Below are 18687 nucleotides of genomic sequence, written 5' to 3'. Positions count from 1 at the left end.
GATTCACTTCAGCTGCTCGCCAGGCTGATTGCTGCTCCAAGTCACAGCTTCTCAGGTTTCTGTCTAGTGACAGTCTTGCTTTAAAGCAAGTCCAGCTTTCATGATCTCTAAATTAAAACAGCACAGGCTAAATCACGGATTACAAGAATTGGCCGTGACACCCAGCTAGGACTAAAGCCAGAGCATTCCTCCGTGCAGGGATGTAATACCCTGCGTGAAGGCAGAGCAGTGGTCAGCTTCGGAAGGCTAGGAGCAATGGGCCTTGACATATTAGAGTGAAATGGTGAAGCAGAGGTGCCCAGCAGCTTTAAGAATTAATGGAGGAAAAATTGGTGTATTTCTGAATCTGACGGGCTTTATTTAAATATCTTTTTTTCTAGGTGGAATAATGGTGAATTGTAATAGTGGAGGCTTGGTGCCAGCAATGCCAAGCCCCCAGGCTTTAGGACGAATTGTGCTGCAGGAGGTATCAACAAACAAGCAGAAAGCCTGAAATCTCTTATGAGTTTTGCAGAGTGGACAGCAGGACCTTGTGTCTTGCCTATAAGGTTTCTGATGGCTTGTAGCAAAAAGAGCAAAAGCATGTTCTCAGGGGGCAGTTTGCTCAGACAACAGGCCCGCAAGTACTTTAAGAATGGTGTCAATGAAAACCAAGTCTTACATTCTTGCCTGCTTTATGTGTGACGCTTTCTAGGTTTTGTTTACCTGCAGTGACTTGCTTAGTTTGTTGCAGTAGAATTTTCACAGATGGCTGGGGAAGGTTTTGATGTGTTGAAAATGTTTTCCTGATTCTGAACCAAGAATGCAATTCTTGCAATTCTCTCTCTCATTTCTTAGTGTTTCAGGTACCCAGTATTCTTGCTTTTGATGTGTATTTTGATTCTTGTTTGCAACTCAGACTTGGAACATATGCATGTAATAAATCTGTTGTCACTTTATACTTCTAGGTCCACTGGCCTTCTTTCCTCAGTGGAAGTTGAAACATTATGATGTTGTTGTAGGTGTTTTGTCAGCCCGACACAACCATGAACTGCGCAGTGTTATAAGGGACACTTGGTTCAAGCACTTGAAACGACATCCTGCACTGAGCCACCGGTAATCTCCAGTGTTTTGTATTTTGGGGGCTTTGAGGAGAAAAGAATACAATGCACGAATATATTGATTTAATCCTGTTTTTTGGAAAGGATTTTTTTCTTAATTTGTGAACATTTTATGCTCTGATTTGTGTGTGTTTTTTCTTTTAATTCTGCTTAGTACTAAATAAAAATACTCCTTATTCTGGGCTGGAACTATTTTTATAGAGGTAATTTTAATTGTTAACTGTATACAGAAACTTCTAACTGGTCAACTGCTCGCTGCTATTTGTTCTTGCAATGAATTGCCATTGTTCATTAGCGATGTGTAGGACTCCTTTTTTTGCGTTGCAGCGTACACTTCAAAATACTTAGTAGTTCAGGATACTTGAAAGCAAGCAGGGTAGTATTTGGTGAGAGAACCACAAAATCTTTTGCAACAGCTTCAGCTGTAGAGTTTCAGCTTATTTCCTAGTGAACCAGGTGCCCCAAATAGCTGCAGTGGGAGTGACCACCAGGAAACCTTCCTCATTGCTTGTGTAGACCTGGCAGTCTGCAGGCCAGTCAGTCTGTTTCTGCTGAGGAAGTTCTGCTGCAGCTCATTCCCATAAATGTTGTCATCTCAATAGGCCTCACCTCTTGGTACCTGCCTTGCACTGAAAGGCATTCACTGTTCACAAATTTGGTGTCAATGTGCAGTTTGGAGTGAAGCATGGCTGCTTCAGTCATCTAAAAATGTGATCTTTCATAGCCTGTATGGAATTTGAGGAGGATATTTGGCTGCTAATTGAAAGACTAGGCTAAGGTGGATACTAAGGTGGAGGCATAAGGTGTCTCCTGACTGCAGCACGGGAGCTGTAAGGAGCAACCTGGTGTTCAACTACAACCCAAAGCTGAGACATTATACCAGGTACTCTGGAGTCTCTGTCCCTCTCTTGGTACTATTGTGTCTTTTTACCTCATTTATTGCCTTTTGAATGCAGAATATAGATTAACCAGATTTTAATTAAGTAACAAAGCGAGGCAGGAAAAGACAGGACTTTTTCTTCTTAGTGTATTGTCTGTCTTTAATCCCATTCCTGGTTGCTGATACTCCAGTTCCCTCATGTAAAAGGTGTGAAAGGCCCATGTGGGTTTGGAATTGAGCCCCCATACAGGGATGCGTGTGGTTGCTCTGCAGAGAGACAGACCCTCACTGCTTATTTTAAGGAGTTCAAAATCTTAATCCTGTGAAAGACAGGCTGTTGTGATGAAATAAGTTTATTGCAGGTGGAGGGAGGAGGGAAGAGAACTGGTGTTAATAAAACCAAATTATTTTAGTGTCCTTGTGAAGTTTATAATAGGTGCGCATGGTTGTGCTGTGCCAGTGGAGGACAGAGAAGACCCCTATTCCTGCAAACTTCTGAACATCAGTAACCCAGGTACAGAAGTTAACTTCTAAAATTCCATGGTCTGAACTGCAACTAATCACCTTCTTGAGAGTAATTTGGGGTGCTTAACTGAGAGAGCTAGGCCTGAAAATGAACTTCAATAACTTTCACCTGTAACTTGCTGTCCCGACAGCTGTGTAACCTTCCTGAAAGTGTCCAGTGTGGGCGTGAAAAGGAGAGACCTTTGAGGGTCTTAAGGGGAGGCCATTGAATTCTAATGGATTTCCATTCTCCCTGTGTCAAGGAACAGTCTCCCATGCAGTGTATGTTTTTGCTGCTATCCCTGTGTAAAAAGAATCTGGGGAGAGCTGTAATGACCCAGTCCAGTAACATACATGAACAGAGTATCATGGCTGGGAAAGGGGTCTTGAGTGTCAGGCAAACTTTTGTGTGAGTTTTAATCAAGTCTGGCTGACAGATTTTCCAGATCTTGCCGTAGAAAGGGAACAATTAGGAAAAGTACAATGGAGAAAAATGAAATGCTGCCTTACGAAAATACCTGAACTAAAATTATAAATTTATTCCTGTCACTTATTTTTTCCCAATTTATTTTTGCTCTTTAATTAAGAGTTAGCTAGGGACTGTCTAGCCCTTAAGCCATGATTTACAGTAACATGAAACATCCGCTACTTTGTCTTTGAATGGCAACAGCCACCACTTAGCCAACCTCCTGAGAATAAATGGTACCTCGGGGCTTACAGGAGGGGATAGTGCCAAAAAACAGGCTGCCGAATAAGGTGGAGGTGTATGCCATTTTGATACGTAGTTGTTTTAATATATTAATATGCAGATATTCATGCAATCAAATAGCATTTTTGTCTTTACTCTGTGGATTTGTTGTGTTCCTAGTCTTTTCTCTGTGGATATGTAGGCATTGCCTTGCAACTGCTGGTAGCCTGCAGACTGCTGCATTGCTTTGATTTTCTCCTTACTGCGGTCTGCAGTCAGTTGTCTTTTCTTCTCCTCCAGTATTTGGTTGTCCTTGTGTACTTGCCAGCCTTGCTAATTAATCAGCATGCTTTGTGTGTATTCAGTGTGATTTCTGTTTGTCCAGTTCGAGAACTATGAAATCTTCTCATATTATCTCTTTCTTTTCTTTTTTTCATACAGCTTTGAATCAGGAAATTGAAGCATTCAGTCTCCCTGAAGACGTACCTTCTGTGCTATCTGAGGACAGAATTGTCAGTGTGAACTTTCGTGTACTTTACCCCATTGTCATTACCAGTCTTGGGGTATTTTATGAGGCAGATGGGGTGGGATTCCAGAGGAACATCACCGTCAAGCTGTACCAGGCAGAACATGAGGTAGAGTATTGTAGTTATCTTTTGAGAGTGAACTAAAGCATGTTGTCTCTTTATTGTGGATTAAATTCTTACAGAAAGCAACATGCTGTGTTGATGATTTAGAAGAGAAGTACTTAACTGGCAAGCATATGAATTATGTTTTTCTTCTGCTGCATCATAAATTCTTATTTCACAGCTATATTGTCCCAGATGGGTAGAAAAAAAAATAAATTGACAAAGTACTATGAATTAATTGGAATGCTTTTTGAAAGAACACTAATATCTAATTCAAAGATACAATTTTGGTTACATTTGAGATTCTGAAATATTGATAGGTATTAAGGAATAAAAAATAAACTATTAAATATATTTAAAAGGCATTCCCAGAAAGACACATTGCCTTTGAGGCAAAGAGATGCAGTATAGCTGTAATTTTCTTCTTGTCTGTCCTCTGGCAAGAAATTTTGACTTTTCTAGAAATTGTTGTTTTTTACAGGTAGTAATCAAACTTCAGTGATAATTCCTCCCCCTCCCAATCTCAGTTATGGGTTTAATAGACTAGATTAGTGCTTGTGGAATGAAAACATGGTGGGAAAAAGATGATTGAGCATGATTAGGGAGCACTTCTTCAGTGTGCAGGTGATGGAGCTCTGGAATAGGTTGCCCAGAGAGGTTGTGGAGTCTCCCTCCTTGGAAAAATTCAAAAGCCACCTGGGCATGGTCCTGGGCAGCCTGCTCTGGGTGGCCCTGCTTGAGCAGTGATCTTGGACCAGGTGAGCTCTAGAGGACCCTTCCCACCTCAGCCATTCTGTGATCCTGTGGTGTTCGTTGTATTTAGTATATTGTATTTATCTCCTATAATAACTTGATGGGCAAATGTCAAGACTTCTGACAATAATACAGAAAGAATTTTAAATTTAAGTAAATTATTAAGTACAGAAAATATACTGATGTATGGCTTTTATGATGAACATTTAAAGAGTGAGTTTTATATTGAAAAAGAAAGTATACTATAATCAGGTTTTTGTTTGCAAAATGGTAGAATAGTAAATGTTGACAACATAACAACTTGATCTGCATTAGCTTTTTGCTTACAGTGAAGGTGAAAAATAAGGATCTCAGGAAAGCTTGGACACTTTTCTACAGATTGGGAATCAGGCAGTGCAGCATCTTTATTTCACATGTTACCATCTAAGAGCTGTTTGGTGGCCTATTTAATACAGTCACAATTAAATTTTAGGGGTCAGCATCCTCTGTTGCATGTAATAGTAGTCAGCTATATAGACAGAAGATGAAAAAATCTGTTATCTAGGACGCTGAGTCTTCCAGATGACGTGCTGTGTTGGCTGGGTTGTAGCTGAACTGGTACTCTTGCTCCATCGTTGCTTGCTTCCGCCACCTCAGCCCAACACCTGAATTTTGTGCACTCTGTGAGACTGTCTTGAGAAGAAAATTGTGTAAGTTTTATACAATCAATACGTCTGTTTCCATTGCAACTGAGATGATCAAGATTTGTATAATCTCACAGTCCTTGCGATGTGTTTTTGTTGCTGTTATTCACAGGAAGCTCTCTTCAGTGCCCGCTTTAGCCCACCAAGCTGTGGAGTGCAAGTGAATAGGTTGTGGTACAAGCCAGTGGAACAGTTCATTTTGCCAGAGGTATGTGCAGTATCAGAAGTGCGTGCAGTTCTTTTAAATCTGCCAGAGAGACTGACAGATGAAACTGGCCTTTGCTTGAGGCAGTGAAAAAAGGCAAAACGAAAACCTCTGGAGTGGTATTTGGGGGGATATGCTGAAGTCCAGAATTTCTTTCATCATCTCATCATCACCAGTAGTTAAAAAAAAAATGTGAAAATACAACATGATTAAAAAACAAACAAACAAAAAAAAACTTAGCAATTAGTAGCAATTTCAGTATTGTGGAAACTTTTTTTTTTGTTTCTGAGTGAAAATTGTACCTGCTTAGATTGTGTGGGAAAGTTTACCAGAGAATGGGATGCTTCTTTCTGCCTTCTGCTTTTTCTGACATTGGTACAAGAGATAATTGAAGGTAGGCTGGCACAGATTTCTACAGAACAAGTGGAAAAGAGGATTCTGGTTCTGGTGCCTGGGACACAACAGCAACGTATTGTGTGCTATGATTGCAATGACAGTATGAGTTGGATAGTCATAGCTGAGATGCACATAGTTGAGATACTTAGGACTGCTGAAGTTTTGGCTCTTCCATGTCTGACAGCAGCAGTGGGGATATTGTTTGTTCATTGAGCCATGCAAGAAAGCTTCAAGGAGGTCTTTGGTAGGATCTATGTATAAAATAGCAGATGGAGTATGTGTCACAGAGGCTGACATTTGGGGTTTCAAAACTTGTCAACAGCTGCTCAGAACTTTGGGGAAATACTGCTTTCTGGGCAGCTTTAGCATTTTCAATTGTCCTGAGAAACCTGCCTAGAAACCTCTAGCTAAGCTATCAAGGCAGACTGTAAAGTTTTGCTGGTTTTGGTTGGTTGACCCTTTTTGCATTTTGGAGGTACAATCCTAGGGTTGGGTTTTGATATAGAGCTACAATTGTGGCTGCTTAGGAAGGAAAATTATTAAACAGGAAGAAACAGAATATAAGTAGGAAAAAAATCCTGATGTTGTTACAGTGAAGGTTTAATGAATACAAGTTGACTCAGAATGAGAATTCAAGTTTAGTAGATGCTCTCAGGTACAAGTTGAGTCCTGATGGACTCACAATACCTCTTTAAATGTGTCAGCTTCCATTTTAGGCTGTTTCTCTTCATTTAAATATTATTCAAATTACTGGGCATTTGCTGCTATTTCTCTAAGATGTCTTTGCCCTGTGTTGTTTTACTGTTGAAGATATTAAATGTTTATGAAAGAATGGAGTGAGAGAGACTGAAGGGAAGGGGAAGATATTTGGGGCCAGTTTAGTCTCCAGTGTATTCCCCTGGCTCTATACAAATGACTGTATTTGGAAACCAGTTCTTCTTAAGGCAACTCTGCAGCTGATTAATTGGTTTGTCATCTTAAACAATTTTTTAACTTTTTGCTTTTCTTAGTAACTTGCTAATATAATATGTAAGTCTCTTCCTGTGAGACTTTGTTCCGAGTTACTAAAATTCTAGGCAGTTGTAATTTAGCTATAACTGATGGCATTTTTCATGAAAGGCAGATGGGAAGTATTTCATTTAGAAAGGGGATATTAGTATTCATATATTTCTTTGTGTGGGCAACCTTAATCTGATATATGTCATCCGCTGAATGCTTACAGGATAACATGATGTTTCTAATGTAGATTAATAGGGTTTATGCACAGCATGTAGTCTTCTCTGATACTTAAGATGCTGAAGCATACAAGATGATTCAGAAGAGATAGAACGCCCACACATTCCTGCCTACTTGTTTGAGAGCAGTAAATTTAGCGAACAGTTTAATTGTCAAAAGATGGTTTCTGAGACAATATCTATTCTCTGCCCTTGCACCTTCACGAAGTAATGGCTTGTATGGACTGCTGAAGAACTTCATTCATCTTCCGGCTGACGTGCTGCTCTTTCTCCTCGTTGGGGGGGAAAGGGAGGGAAACGCAGCATTAGAATAAGCATCTGGCAGGCCAGATTGCCAAAGACAGAATTGATCACTCAGCTTTGCAAGGACTGAAAGCGCAGAAGAGCAGAACTACCAGCAGATAACTAAACCTCGTACGTGGGGCTCTTGCAGCCAAGTCTTAGCGATGCACTTCTGCTGACAAAAAGCCACAGGCCACTTGTGTGAAAATGGGACTCTGTGCCATATGTGTTCAGTGCTACTGATGGGGAGTAGTTGGAGAAACAAAAAGGACAGCACTGTTTAACATTAGGAAGGGATTTTGGCAGGGCTGCATTTTGTCAGTACACCTGTTTGGTATTCACCGTAATTGCTGCCGTGTTCTGGCAGCAACAGGGTTGGAATTTAAATGGGGAAAAACAGATGATGTAGTCTCAGGTGTGCCACTAGTGCTTTGCTTTCAGCATTTTTAGGCCTCGGCTTCCATTAAACAGCTTAGAGTAAGAATAGCTGAAGGCTAAAGTAATTAGAAAATTTGCTTACAAGTCTCTCAACCTGGAAAGTAAAGATAGTTTGCAGCTTTACAGCACTTTGCATTCAGGGTTCACTGGTAATAACTGTTTAAGACTCTTGGTACATGTTTGAAGTCAGTGTCAGTAATACTCAGGGGTAAGAACTTTAATGTTTCTGGTTGCTGAAAAGCAAAGGGACTTACAGCCGTACTTAAAACAACTTAACAAAGGTTGTGTCTATAGAAACACAGAAGTGGGATTAAAGCCCAGTCTCTACTGCAAGAAAAAAAAGAAGTTAGAATGGTAGATGAAAGCCACTACAGATAAAGAAATTGTATGTATGGTTTTCAGTGTGCAGGGTGTTTAGGGGTCCTGACACTAAAAAATGTCTCAGTGGTGGTCCACTTGCAATAGCAATGCTGTTCATGACAAATGACATCTTCCTGAACCCACGCTCTGGCAAATTGCTAGCTTGTCATCTTACCTGTCCGCTGTGCTGCTTTCTATTTTGTTAATCACAGCACTTTGATACTGTGATTGTAGCCAATTGTTGGTATTCCTGGAACAAGTGCCAGAACTACATTTTACTGTATCTTGAAGTTGTACCTTAGATTTTATTCTAAATCTGGTGTTTTATCCCCTCATAGAGATATCTTTGAAGAAATACGTATAAGCCTGTCTTTCTGTTTGGGGCTTTGTTCTTGAAAATGCAGCCTATTCCATTACGTAATTTAAAGTTAACAACTGCTTCCTAGACTGCTTCAGTACAGTTCAATACTTCTCGGACTTAGGGCTTGATATTGCACAAAATTTTAAATCCATAATTTACAGCTCTTGCTTACAGAAACACAAATACACAGCAGGCATTTGGTGAGGTCCTCTTCATCATTTGTTAACGTACAGTACACACAGACCTCATATTTCTCATTTGGAAAATAAAACTTCAGGAATTCTGACACAGATCTAAGAAATCTACAGAGTCCTGGAGATCTGGGGGTGTTCAGCCTGAAGAACAGAAGGCTCCGGGGAGATCTCATAGCAGCTTTTCAGGACTTAAAGGGGGCTTATAAAAAAGAGGAAGAGCTTGGGCAGATAGCGATAGGACAAGGCAGGATGATTTTAAACTGAAAGAGGGGAGATTTAGATTAGATGTTAGGTGGGAATTCTACACTCAGGATGGTGAGGCCCTGGCACAGGCTGCCCAGAGAAGCTTTGGATGCCCCATCCCTGGAGGCGTTCAAGACCAGGTTGGATGAGGCGTTGGGCAACCTGACCTGGTGGGAGGTGTCCCTGCCAAGGGCAAAGGGGTTGGAAGTGGGTGAACTTTAAAGTCCTTCCAACCTGAGCTATTCTGTCATTCTGTGATGTAATTAAAGAAGTAAGGGGAAGATACTGAACACACAAATCAGGCTTGAATAAACACTGACTAGCTCCATCATTATAAAGCTGGCATTATAAATAATAAATGAGAACCTTCTGAAATGTGCAGCTCTAATTAAATACCGAGACTGCTGCAGATGTGTTAAGACCTGCTTCTGGAGAAAAGCAAAGAATTGAGCTGTACTGTAAGCTGGACATCATGGTTAGTACCTGAAGAGCTTCTGGAGAAGTTTTCTGAAGTACAAGGAAGCTGAACTGGGAAAAAGTTGAGAGGCTAGTACAAGCAGACAGACTTCCAACAGCATCAGAGAGATGTAACTACAAATACTTGAAACAAGAATTTGTACTCTCACTACAAGAAGGACATGGAGGCCCTGGAGCATGTCCAGAGAAGGGCTACAGAGCTGGTGAAGGGCCTGGAGCACAAGTCCTGTGAGGAGCGGCTGAGGGAACTGGGGGTGTTTAGTCTGGATAAGAGGAGGCTGAGGGGAGACCTCATTGCTCTCTGCAACTGCCTGAAAGGAAGCTGTGGGGAGCTGGGGGTCAGCCTCTTCTCACAGGTAACCAGTGACAGGACCAGAGGGAATGGCCTCGAGTTGAGCCAGGGGAGGTTCAGGTTGGAAGTGAGGAGACATTTCTGTCAGAAGGAGCAGTCAGGCACTGGGACGGGTTGCACAGGGAGGTGGTGGCGTCACGAACCCTCTGGGGGGTTTAAGGAAAGGCTGGACGTGGTGCTTAGGGATGTGATTTAGTGGGTGACATTGGTGGTAGGGCGATGTTTGGACCAGATGATCTTGGAGGTTGTTTCCAACCCTGATGATTCTGTGATAAGTCATTTCTCTGTTCTGAGGTCCACACCATCTACCAGTGTTTTTCCTGTGAAACTGGGAGAAACAAAACTGAATGCACTCATTTAGCAGCCAGGAGTGTAATAGCCCCACAACTGCTCCATACACCCTTGATAAGGGTGAAATTGCTTAAAAAAATAGAAAAATGTAATACTACCACCACTGTTCTTAGCTGTTCAACATACCATTTGTCCTTTTGCATGTTCTCAGAGGTTTTCAGGAAAGTCTTACATAAAACAGGTAATACTTGGACTGTTAGGGGGATTAGCTTCAAGTTGAAATGAAGTGCTTTTAAATGCAAGAAAAAGTACATTTGAAAATGCAGTAATATAACTTAAATTGAGAGTTAAAAATAGAAAGTTTTAGATACACTTGTTTTTCTCCTTTCCCTACCTGCCAAGATGTGAGGCCAGAGTTCCGTGACTCTCCTACAGTAGCTTGTGGCAGCTTTGTCAGGATAAAGGTGGCAATGTTTTCCTTTGAGTTTTGCTGATGTCAGGACCATGCCTATGATCTCTGGTTTTGACAGATAACTAAAAAGCAGCACTTATTTCCAAATCTATTTTAACATATTCTTTTTGTAATGTAGAATTCTGTATTTGATTTAAAAAAAAAAAAAGTCAGTTCACATTTGAATGCCATCTTAATGATGTTAAAAAGCCAAAGGCTTTTACAGTAGATTCCTGTTAAAAGTTTAATGTTCTTAATGCAGATTCATGATTAGTCCTAAAAGCACGACAGTATTACTGAGTTTCACAGATGTATTTCTTTCATCTGACTTTTTTTGAAGTGTAAGTAAAACATTCATGTTGCTTGTTGAAGCTATCCATTTTGTGAAGTTGATTATTTTAAAAAACAACAACTGTTTGATTTTCATCCTTTAAAGTCTTCTAAATACCTGTGTAACAATATTATGCTCTCTTAACAGAGTTTTGAAGGCACCATTGTGTGGGAAAGCCAGGATCTTCAGGGTCTTGTTTCAAGAAACCTTCACAAAGTGACGGTGAATGATGGAGGGGGTGTTTTCAGGATCATTACGGTGAGTCAGCTCACCTTCCCTTCCACCATGTTTCCATTTTTCCCAGAAGTCTCACATATTTTGCATTTTGCTTTCCTGTGTTTCTCCATGAAACATGAATTCAGTTGGGCTTCTCCTCTGGTCTCAGAGCACAGTCTTGCTCTGCCTGGGAAAAGGACTGCGTGTTGTTTTTTTTTTTCTGTGAAAAGTTTGGATACTTAAATATGTTGTGCTGTTGTAGGTTAGCCAGAAAAACTTTAAATTTTGCTCTCAGCTCCAAAACTACTTTTTCTTAAAGTTCTATTAGGTGATGAAATTAGTGTAATTGAGGTATGCAGTGCTGCTGTGGTTTTGTATTCATGGTGCCAGTAGTTTTAAGTGAAACTTTCAAAAATGCCCCAAAATGTTACAGTTAAAAATCTTAGTCTTTCATTATTCAGATTGGAATTTATACGGGGAAAAACAGATGATGTAGTCTCAGGTGTGTTAACCAGAATTGCTTTCAACTTACTTTATTCTCAGTTTCCAGAAAACTTCACACCTTAAAATCAGAGGAAAATGGGTCAGTAATGAGAGATGAACTAAATTATTTCTTTCCATTAATCTGTCTTTAACAGGCAGGGGAAGGGTCATTGCCACATGAACTCACAGAAGGTGTGGAGGGTATAGCAGGTGGTTTTATCTACACTATTCAAGGTAAGTCTGCAAAACAGCGTCACATTTGACATTCTGATTAAAAAAAGGAACTTTTTTTTGAGGGTAAAATTGATGCTCTCTATGAACCTGACTCTATGAACCAATTTCAGGTTCATTTCTGCTAAAAATAATCTATTTTTTTTTAAATGTCCAGTGTCAGTGTCCTGATATGGTTTCTCTGCTTGCCCTTTGTTAGCCACTCCAATTGACTTTTATTCCATAATATCCCAGATATAATTGAGCAGTCAGTCCTGTCATCTTGCCATTTGTGTAGCACTGAGGGGTGCTAAGGCCCATCCATCCTGTGAAATATTCTTCAGTACCATAAACCATCTTCTTACCAAGAAGTTTGATATTCTTGCAAGATCTTTTTATCTTTTACCCGTAGTCAGTTATGTGATGAAGTTCAGCAGGGGCCGCCTATACCAAGGCAATGCCAGTGTGGTTATATTTAGAACAAGATATTTTTGTTTGTTTTGGGTTTTATATAACAATAGCTTTTCTAATCTGCTGGTAAGAGTGGACAGCTCTTTATACTAAACAATTTTATAAAGTTGTTTTGTTACTGAAAAGGAGTACTTTTTTTTTTTTTTAAAGACTACATACATATATATATTTTTATATATATATATATGAAGACTATATAATCTGCATCAGACCTTATGCAAACTTATTTTTCATTTTTTCTGCAACTTTTGACCTCATATAAATTTGTGAATTAATTGTAGGATTTTCATAATTTCATCAAACACCTTTTCAGATTTGTTTTTTCAGTATATTGTGTATGATCCAAGAGAAATGTGTAAACTATTATGTAGATACACATCTTTGTTTAGTGATGGGTGCTGTTTCTTTCAGAAGGTGATGCTCTTTTAAAAAGCCTCCATACTCGCCCAGAAAGGTTTACAAGTCACTTAAAAAGTCTTGTGAGAGAAGATACTTTACTGAAGGAAGAAAGCAGTACCTACGATGATATTGTTTTTGTAGATGTTATTGACACTTACAGAAATGTTCCAGCCAAACTGCTGAACTTCTACCGATGGTAAGTTGGAAAGACAGCATTTTCTCTTACAATTGTTGTCGTTTGTAGTGCAAGATAATCCGGCATGTTACATTATCCAACAGCTTCCGCAAAATGCATAGGTCATGTGATTTCTTTCATTAAGTTGCGTTCCTCACAATTTTGGGGCACATAATGTATCTAATTAATAAAATAATGAGATCTGTATTTCTTGGATAGTCATCCTTGGTGCCTCAATTAAGTCTGACCTGGCAAAACAGACTTCTGCTCTCAGATTCCAGGTGTCAAAATTGTCACGTGTCCTTGAATTTCTTTTAATTTGTTTCTAACTGAAAACTAGCAGCTTTAGTCTTCTAAAAGATGGCTTTTGGCCAGCAAAACTGCAAGTTTCTTCAGCTTTTACACAAATCCATGCTATAAGATTGTCATAGGATGGAGCTGCAGCTATGCCTTAGTCAATAGGGAAACCATTGTAAACTTAGTGTTTTGGTTTGTGGCCATTGCCTGTTGTTGCATCAATGGACACCACTGAAAGTAGCCAGGCTCAGTTGATTTTTACACCTTATCTTCAGGTATTTGTAGGTGTTGATGTGATCCCCCCCGAGCCTCCTCTTCTCCAGGCTGACCAGTCCCAGCTCTGTCTTTCCTTGTAGGACAGGTGCTCCAGCCCCAAATCATCCTAGTGGCCATTCACCACACTCTCTCCATCTAGTATATCCGTGTCTCTCTTGTACTGAGGAGCCCAGAACTGGAGGCAGTCCTTCAGCTGTGACCTCAGCAGTGCTGGATAGAGGGAGCTTTTGGGTAAAGGGGGGAAGGAAGGTGAGAGAAAGAATTTCCATACTGCATTGTGTTATCTGCAGAGAATCTAGTAAATTATCAACTCTAATTTGCAGGTATTCTCATTATTCTGAGACAATCGCTTCGATTTAATTGGTACAGAGTAAGAAATATAGCTGACAGTTTTAGCTGCTTGCAATATTACACATTTACTTAACAAATTTCATGGGTAAGAACGTAATTGAAAACTGAAACATGCTTTCTATTCTAAAAAGGCAGTTTATATGTCAAGACTTAAACCTCAGTGATCATTTCTTACAGGTTAGCAAAATCTTCAGGATTTGGTAATAAAAAGCTTAAGGAAAATGCCTTTCTGGCTAAGAGAAATTGCCCTTTAAAACAATGTTTGATTAAACCAAGGAATAATAATAATTCCTAGAACCTTGAGCTTCTTTGATTATTTTACATGTGACAAATATTAAAGTATTTCAGACAGATACATTTTTCTTTTGTCCATATTAGAAGTGTGCTTCCCTGAGGAAGCCTACTACTGAGTTTTTTTCCACAGATGTTCCATATAAGCCCCTACAGCTGTACTACCCTTGAACTGTCTGTTCCCGAGGAATAGACTACCAACATGTAGCTATTGGCTTTTAACAGCTGTGCTGCCATCATCACCAGGCATTCACATCCTTCTGAGGTCAATACTGTTTAAGAGAGATTCATTAGTAAATCCGACATCTGTCCTGGAGAACAAAACTGCAAGTTTCTTCAGCTTTTACACAAATCCATGCTATAAGATTGTCATAGGATGGAGCTGCAGCTATGCTTTAGTCAATAGGGAAACCATTTAAAAGTTGAGGGAGGCAGTATCTTTCCTTACCTCTTCCTTCCCGCTCTGCTTCCCTAAAAACCCTTGTGGAGTGTTTTGTCACAAAATTGTAGTCTGTGGGCGATACAGCTCAGCATCTTATCACTTTTCTTTTTGGCTACAGGACAGTTGAAACAACAAGTTTTGATTTGTTGCTGAAGACGGATGATGACTGTTACATAGATTTGGAGGCTGTTTTTAACAGGATAATGCAAAAGAAACTGGACAGGCCAAACATTTGGTGGGGAAAGTAAGTTTTTTTGTTGTTTATTTTTAAGAGAAACTGTTTTTAGTGAATGGTTTACTGCTTTAAGACTTTCTTATGTGGGTTCCCATCTTTTGCACTTGGAAGTTAGTTATGAAAAAAGGACTTTGATACACGTAGCACTTTGAATCTTAGAATACAAAAATCAGTAGTTTACATTGATGTTCCGTAAGGTGCCTCTACAATAGGTTGAACTTGCTGAGTACCTTACCTAGTTTTAAAATATGTTGTATGTGTATGTCTTTGCCATGGTACTTAAGTAAATAAAAGTATTACAGCAGTACAAGAAAGTTAAAATGTGAGCAAGTGCTAAAACTGTCAACATTACTTTCTCTGAAGCCACTATGATGTGGCTGGATGCTTGGGGAAATGGGGTAAACAGGAGAAACAAAACTGACTATAGTCTGCACAGTATTTTCAAGTCTGAATGTCAGGCATGGCCATCTTTCTGCTGTCTGAACTGGTGGGTCTGATTAATGATGAAACTTGTAAGTTCCAGCCGTTCCAGCTGCTGTAGGGAAATTTCTTCTGGAGCATGGTTTAGGCTGTAAGACCCGAGGTTCTGATACCAAAGAGATTGTCCTTCTTGGTGTCCCACCTGTGCATTCCTTTGCATTGCTGCCTACCATGGGCCTGCTTCTTGGCCAGAGGTTTCTGGATGCTTGTTCAGCTTTCTGGGTACCGGCTGAGTGTACAGGAGCCTTCTGAGTGGCTTTAGGAAATCCCCCAAGCCCTCCTACCTTTCAGCTCAGTGACATCTTGTATCCTCGGATTTGAACAATGGTCAAAGTGAAAATAAAACGCTGTTAGGCTTCTCATAGAACTGTTTCTGGTGTGTGGAGCCCTTGACTTCCTGAGCAGATGATAAAGCAGTTAATGTATCTGGCTCTTGAGGTGGATTTATTGGTGGTCTCCCTTCCTTCTGCTCCTCTGAGAAATGAAACTTTGCACTCTTCACCTAGTCCTCATTATTAAGCTCTCTCTAGTTTAGATAAGTGTCTCATTTGTTGCCCAGTGTTTCTTTAATCTGTTAATACTTTATAAATCCTATCATTCTTAGAGAGAGTGATCTGAGTTCTTGTGAATTCTGAAATTGCCAGCTTACTCTGGCATTTTGTAGAGACGATGAGATCCCAACGACATTGGGAGCTGGGTCACTTGCAGGTACTGCATGGAGCAGTACTTGTGTGCTGTCAGTTCATGGTCCGTTTCTGCCTGACACTTCCTATTGCGCGGTGGTTTTATTCACTATTTTTAAATCACCATTTAAAAAGCTTTTTTAGCTGATTTAGAGTGTTTCAGGACTGCATGGTTAGAAAAACAAATACTCTGGGGATCCTACTCCAGAACTGCATCTCATCTTAGAAGATGATTTTCTTAGTTACTGCTCTTCTGTTCTTTTAAAACTGCAGTCACAAGACTAATCTGGGTAATTCAGGTAATTCTGCCTGTCATGTCTGCAAATGACCAGATTTTATGATACGGGTAGAAAACCAAGCTGTTTCTGAAGGGACTGAGTCCTATGTGAATGCTGTAAATTAAAAGGTGATTCACTGAAGTCAGCTCATCCACCATGTTGTAAAAAGCGAGTTCAGAATGGTACTTTTTCTTGACCTTAGTGAGGCACAAATACTCCAGATACCTGAAGATTTCCACAAATATCTGTTTCATTTGTAATATGGTCCTCTTTTCCCTGTGGTGTAAGATACACTGAGTGTAACATGTTTCATATTCTAGTACCAGACTTGTAGGCTTGCCTTCAAATAGCCATTATGTGAATTTAGGAGGATTTACAATGCTTTCTTCTGCAGACTGAAAAAAGAAATTTGCTGAGTCTTGCTGTAGAAAGCGTGTTAAAGTATGAAGTCATTTTATTAGGTCACTTAAAAGGAAGAGGCAAGTCATGCTGGGAGGGGAAGAGTTGGACAAAATCTTTTCTGTACAGGTAATGTCTTCGGCATAAAATCTCTACTGGTTGCAGTCTTCTGGTAAGACAAGCGTGAGGTACAATGAACAAAGCTGGAATCACTCAGGAGGAATGAAGTGATTGGCAAGGCAGGTTCCCCTCGGTTTGCAGGGTGCTGCACCCCTCCTGCCGTGACTCGCCAGAGTGGAGGATGCAGTCTGAAGTAGACTGGGCCTCAGCTGTGGCTTACCTGCTGGGGGTTGGAACATGTCAGCTTCAGCTGCGCTGTGCAGTCTGACAGCAGCTCTGACACTCCACCCTATCTCCTCGCTGTTGGGGCTGGTTCTGAGGTGACAGTTCTTCACAGCTCACTAAAGGTTTTAGCTGCTTATGTTCACGACTAAATTCAGCAGTGCTTGAACCCGTTTGCAAAAAGCAGGGAGAACCTGCTGCATCGACACAGTTACAGCAGTTATATTGTAAGGTACGAGGAGCGTGATGCCAGCCTGTTCCTGGACAGCACAAGCAGACACCGCAGCCTGCCAGGGGCAGCAGGGCTGCGTGCTGTGACAGCGTGCCAGACTTCTGTCACTTGGTCTGGGGATGGGACTATGCAGGCCACGCTTCTGGCTTTCTGCAGGCATTTCATAGTAAATAAAATGTTCCCTGGGGAAGGAAGCTGCCAGGACGGTGTTTGTAGTTCAGTGATGGCAGCCTTTGTTAAACATCTGTTCAGTTGAGTTTCATTTGGAAAATAGCTAGAGAAGGTGGTGGCTCCCTGAAAGCTTCAACAGCAAATCAGCATTGAGAAAATAAAGCCGGGTCTAGCATCCCTTTCCAAAAGATAAGATGGTCTCATCTGCTCTAGTCATGACTAAGTTTCCTAGGTAGAAATTTGGTCTAGCATGGCTATTCTTGGTAGTGGATCAAAATCCAGTGCTTTGTCTTGCTTCCCGTGTTTAAAGCAGCCCCGAGTTCTCTCAGGAAGATGGGCTGTGTCACACTGCTGTATCTGTGTGCCTGCTGGGGGCACTGCCTTTGTCTGGTGCTGTAACCAAAGGGGATTGGGCACATGTGGCTGTCAGAGAACCTACACCGTGATGCTCACACGTGTCAGGACCAAAACACAGCAGTGGTGCAGATGTGTTAAAGACCTGACTGTCAGTGTTGTTTGATTCTGTTCTGAGAACCTCCTGAAGATCAAAAGCAGACAATAGTTGCACTTTCAGGTGTTGTGTTGGATTAGGTATGTGCTCGAGAGAAATGAGGCTATCTGAACTCCTTCTACTTCTTCCCCTTAGTACTGCTTGCTATTATTGATACTTCAGTGGGCAGCTGTGTTTATAGGTTTCTCGGAGGGCGTTGTACAAACATCTCACAGGTCTAACGTGCTCTTCAGTTTCAGACTGAACTGGGCAGTTGATCGAACTGGGAAGTGGCAAGAGCTGGAGTACCCAAGTCCTGCGTATCCAGCCTTTGCTTGTGGGTCCGGCTATGTCATCGCCAAAGACATCGTTCAGTGGCTGGCAAGCAACTCTGAAAGATTAAAGACTTACCAGGTATTATAGCTTTGATTCAGTTCTTCTATCTTAAACTGCTTTGGGGAGCAGCACGTGCACTGGATGAGTGGGAAAGAACGCTGCCCGGGTGTGATTGTTGGGGGCTCCTGGCTGATGCTTCAGCTTACTGCAGTGCTTTTGCTCACTGTGCTTAGTGTCCCTTCCAGCTCAAATCACAGCTGTTTTGGACTGCGAATCTGGTGTGGTAATCTTGTTTTTAGTACTGTCTTCCCCGTGAAAACAATTTTACCACAGAAAAGGTGAGGAGAATTAATTGGACACCTGTAAGCTACTCAGGCATAGCTTTTTGTAGGTGCCCTTTTTACTGCAGGCACATGCTTCATGCTCTCCTGGTGCTAATACCTATTTTTTTCCCACGTGTTGTCTCAGGGTGAAGATGTGAGCATGGGCATCTGGATGGCAGCTATAGGACCCAAGCGATACCAAGTAAGTCTGCAGAAACTTTCAAATCTTATGGGAAGAGATCATGACTGTTGCT

General features: G+C 40.9%; 1 protein-coding gene across 3 annotated transcripts in view; it reads left to right on the top strand.

The window, feature by feature from the left end:
• The window catches only part of B3GALNT2 (beta-1,3-N-acetylgalactosaminyltransferase 2), a 30789-nt gene that overhangs the window by 9110 nt on the left and 2992 nt on the right, over positions 1 to 18687 (top strand). The window contains exons 2-11 of one of the 3 annotated variants that reach the window (XM_027453756.3): positions 948 to 1095; positions 2394 to 2494; positions 3614 to 3807; positions 5350 to 5445; positions 11001 to 11111; positions 11708 to 11786; positions 12648 to 12828; positions 14583 to 14708; positions 18029 to 18188; positions 18579 to 18635. In XM_027453756.3, coding sequence (XP_027309557.2) covers positions 948 to 1095; positions 2394 to 2494; positions 3614 to 3807; positions 5350 to 5445; positions 11001 to 11111; positions 11708 to 11786; positions 12648 to 12828; positions 14583 to 14708; positions 18029 to 18188; positions 18579 to 18635 — 1253 coding nt within the window. Of the gene's footprint in view, positions 1 to 947; positions 1096 to 2393; positions 2495 to 3613; positions 3808 to 5349; positions 5446 to 11000; positions 11112 to 11707; positions 11787 to 12644; positions 12829 to 14582; positions 14709 to 18028; positions 18189 to 18578; positions 18636 to 18687 lie in introns of all 3 variants that reach the window. The other 2 variants (XM_027453757.3, XM_027453755.3) reach the window with 2 other exon arrangements.

This window comes from Anas platyrhynchos, chromosome 3, assembly GCF_047663525.1.
Source record: "Anas platyrhynchos isolate ZD024472 breed Pekin duck chromosome 3, IASCAAS_PekinDuck_T2T, whole genome shotgun sequence".
Taxonomy (NCBI): Eukaryota; Metazoa; Chordata; class Aves; order Anseriformes; family Anatidae; genus Anas; species Anas platyrhynchos.
This window is presented reverse-complemented; position numbering and strand designations above follow the sequence as displayed.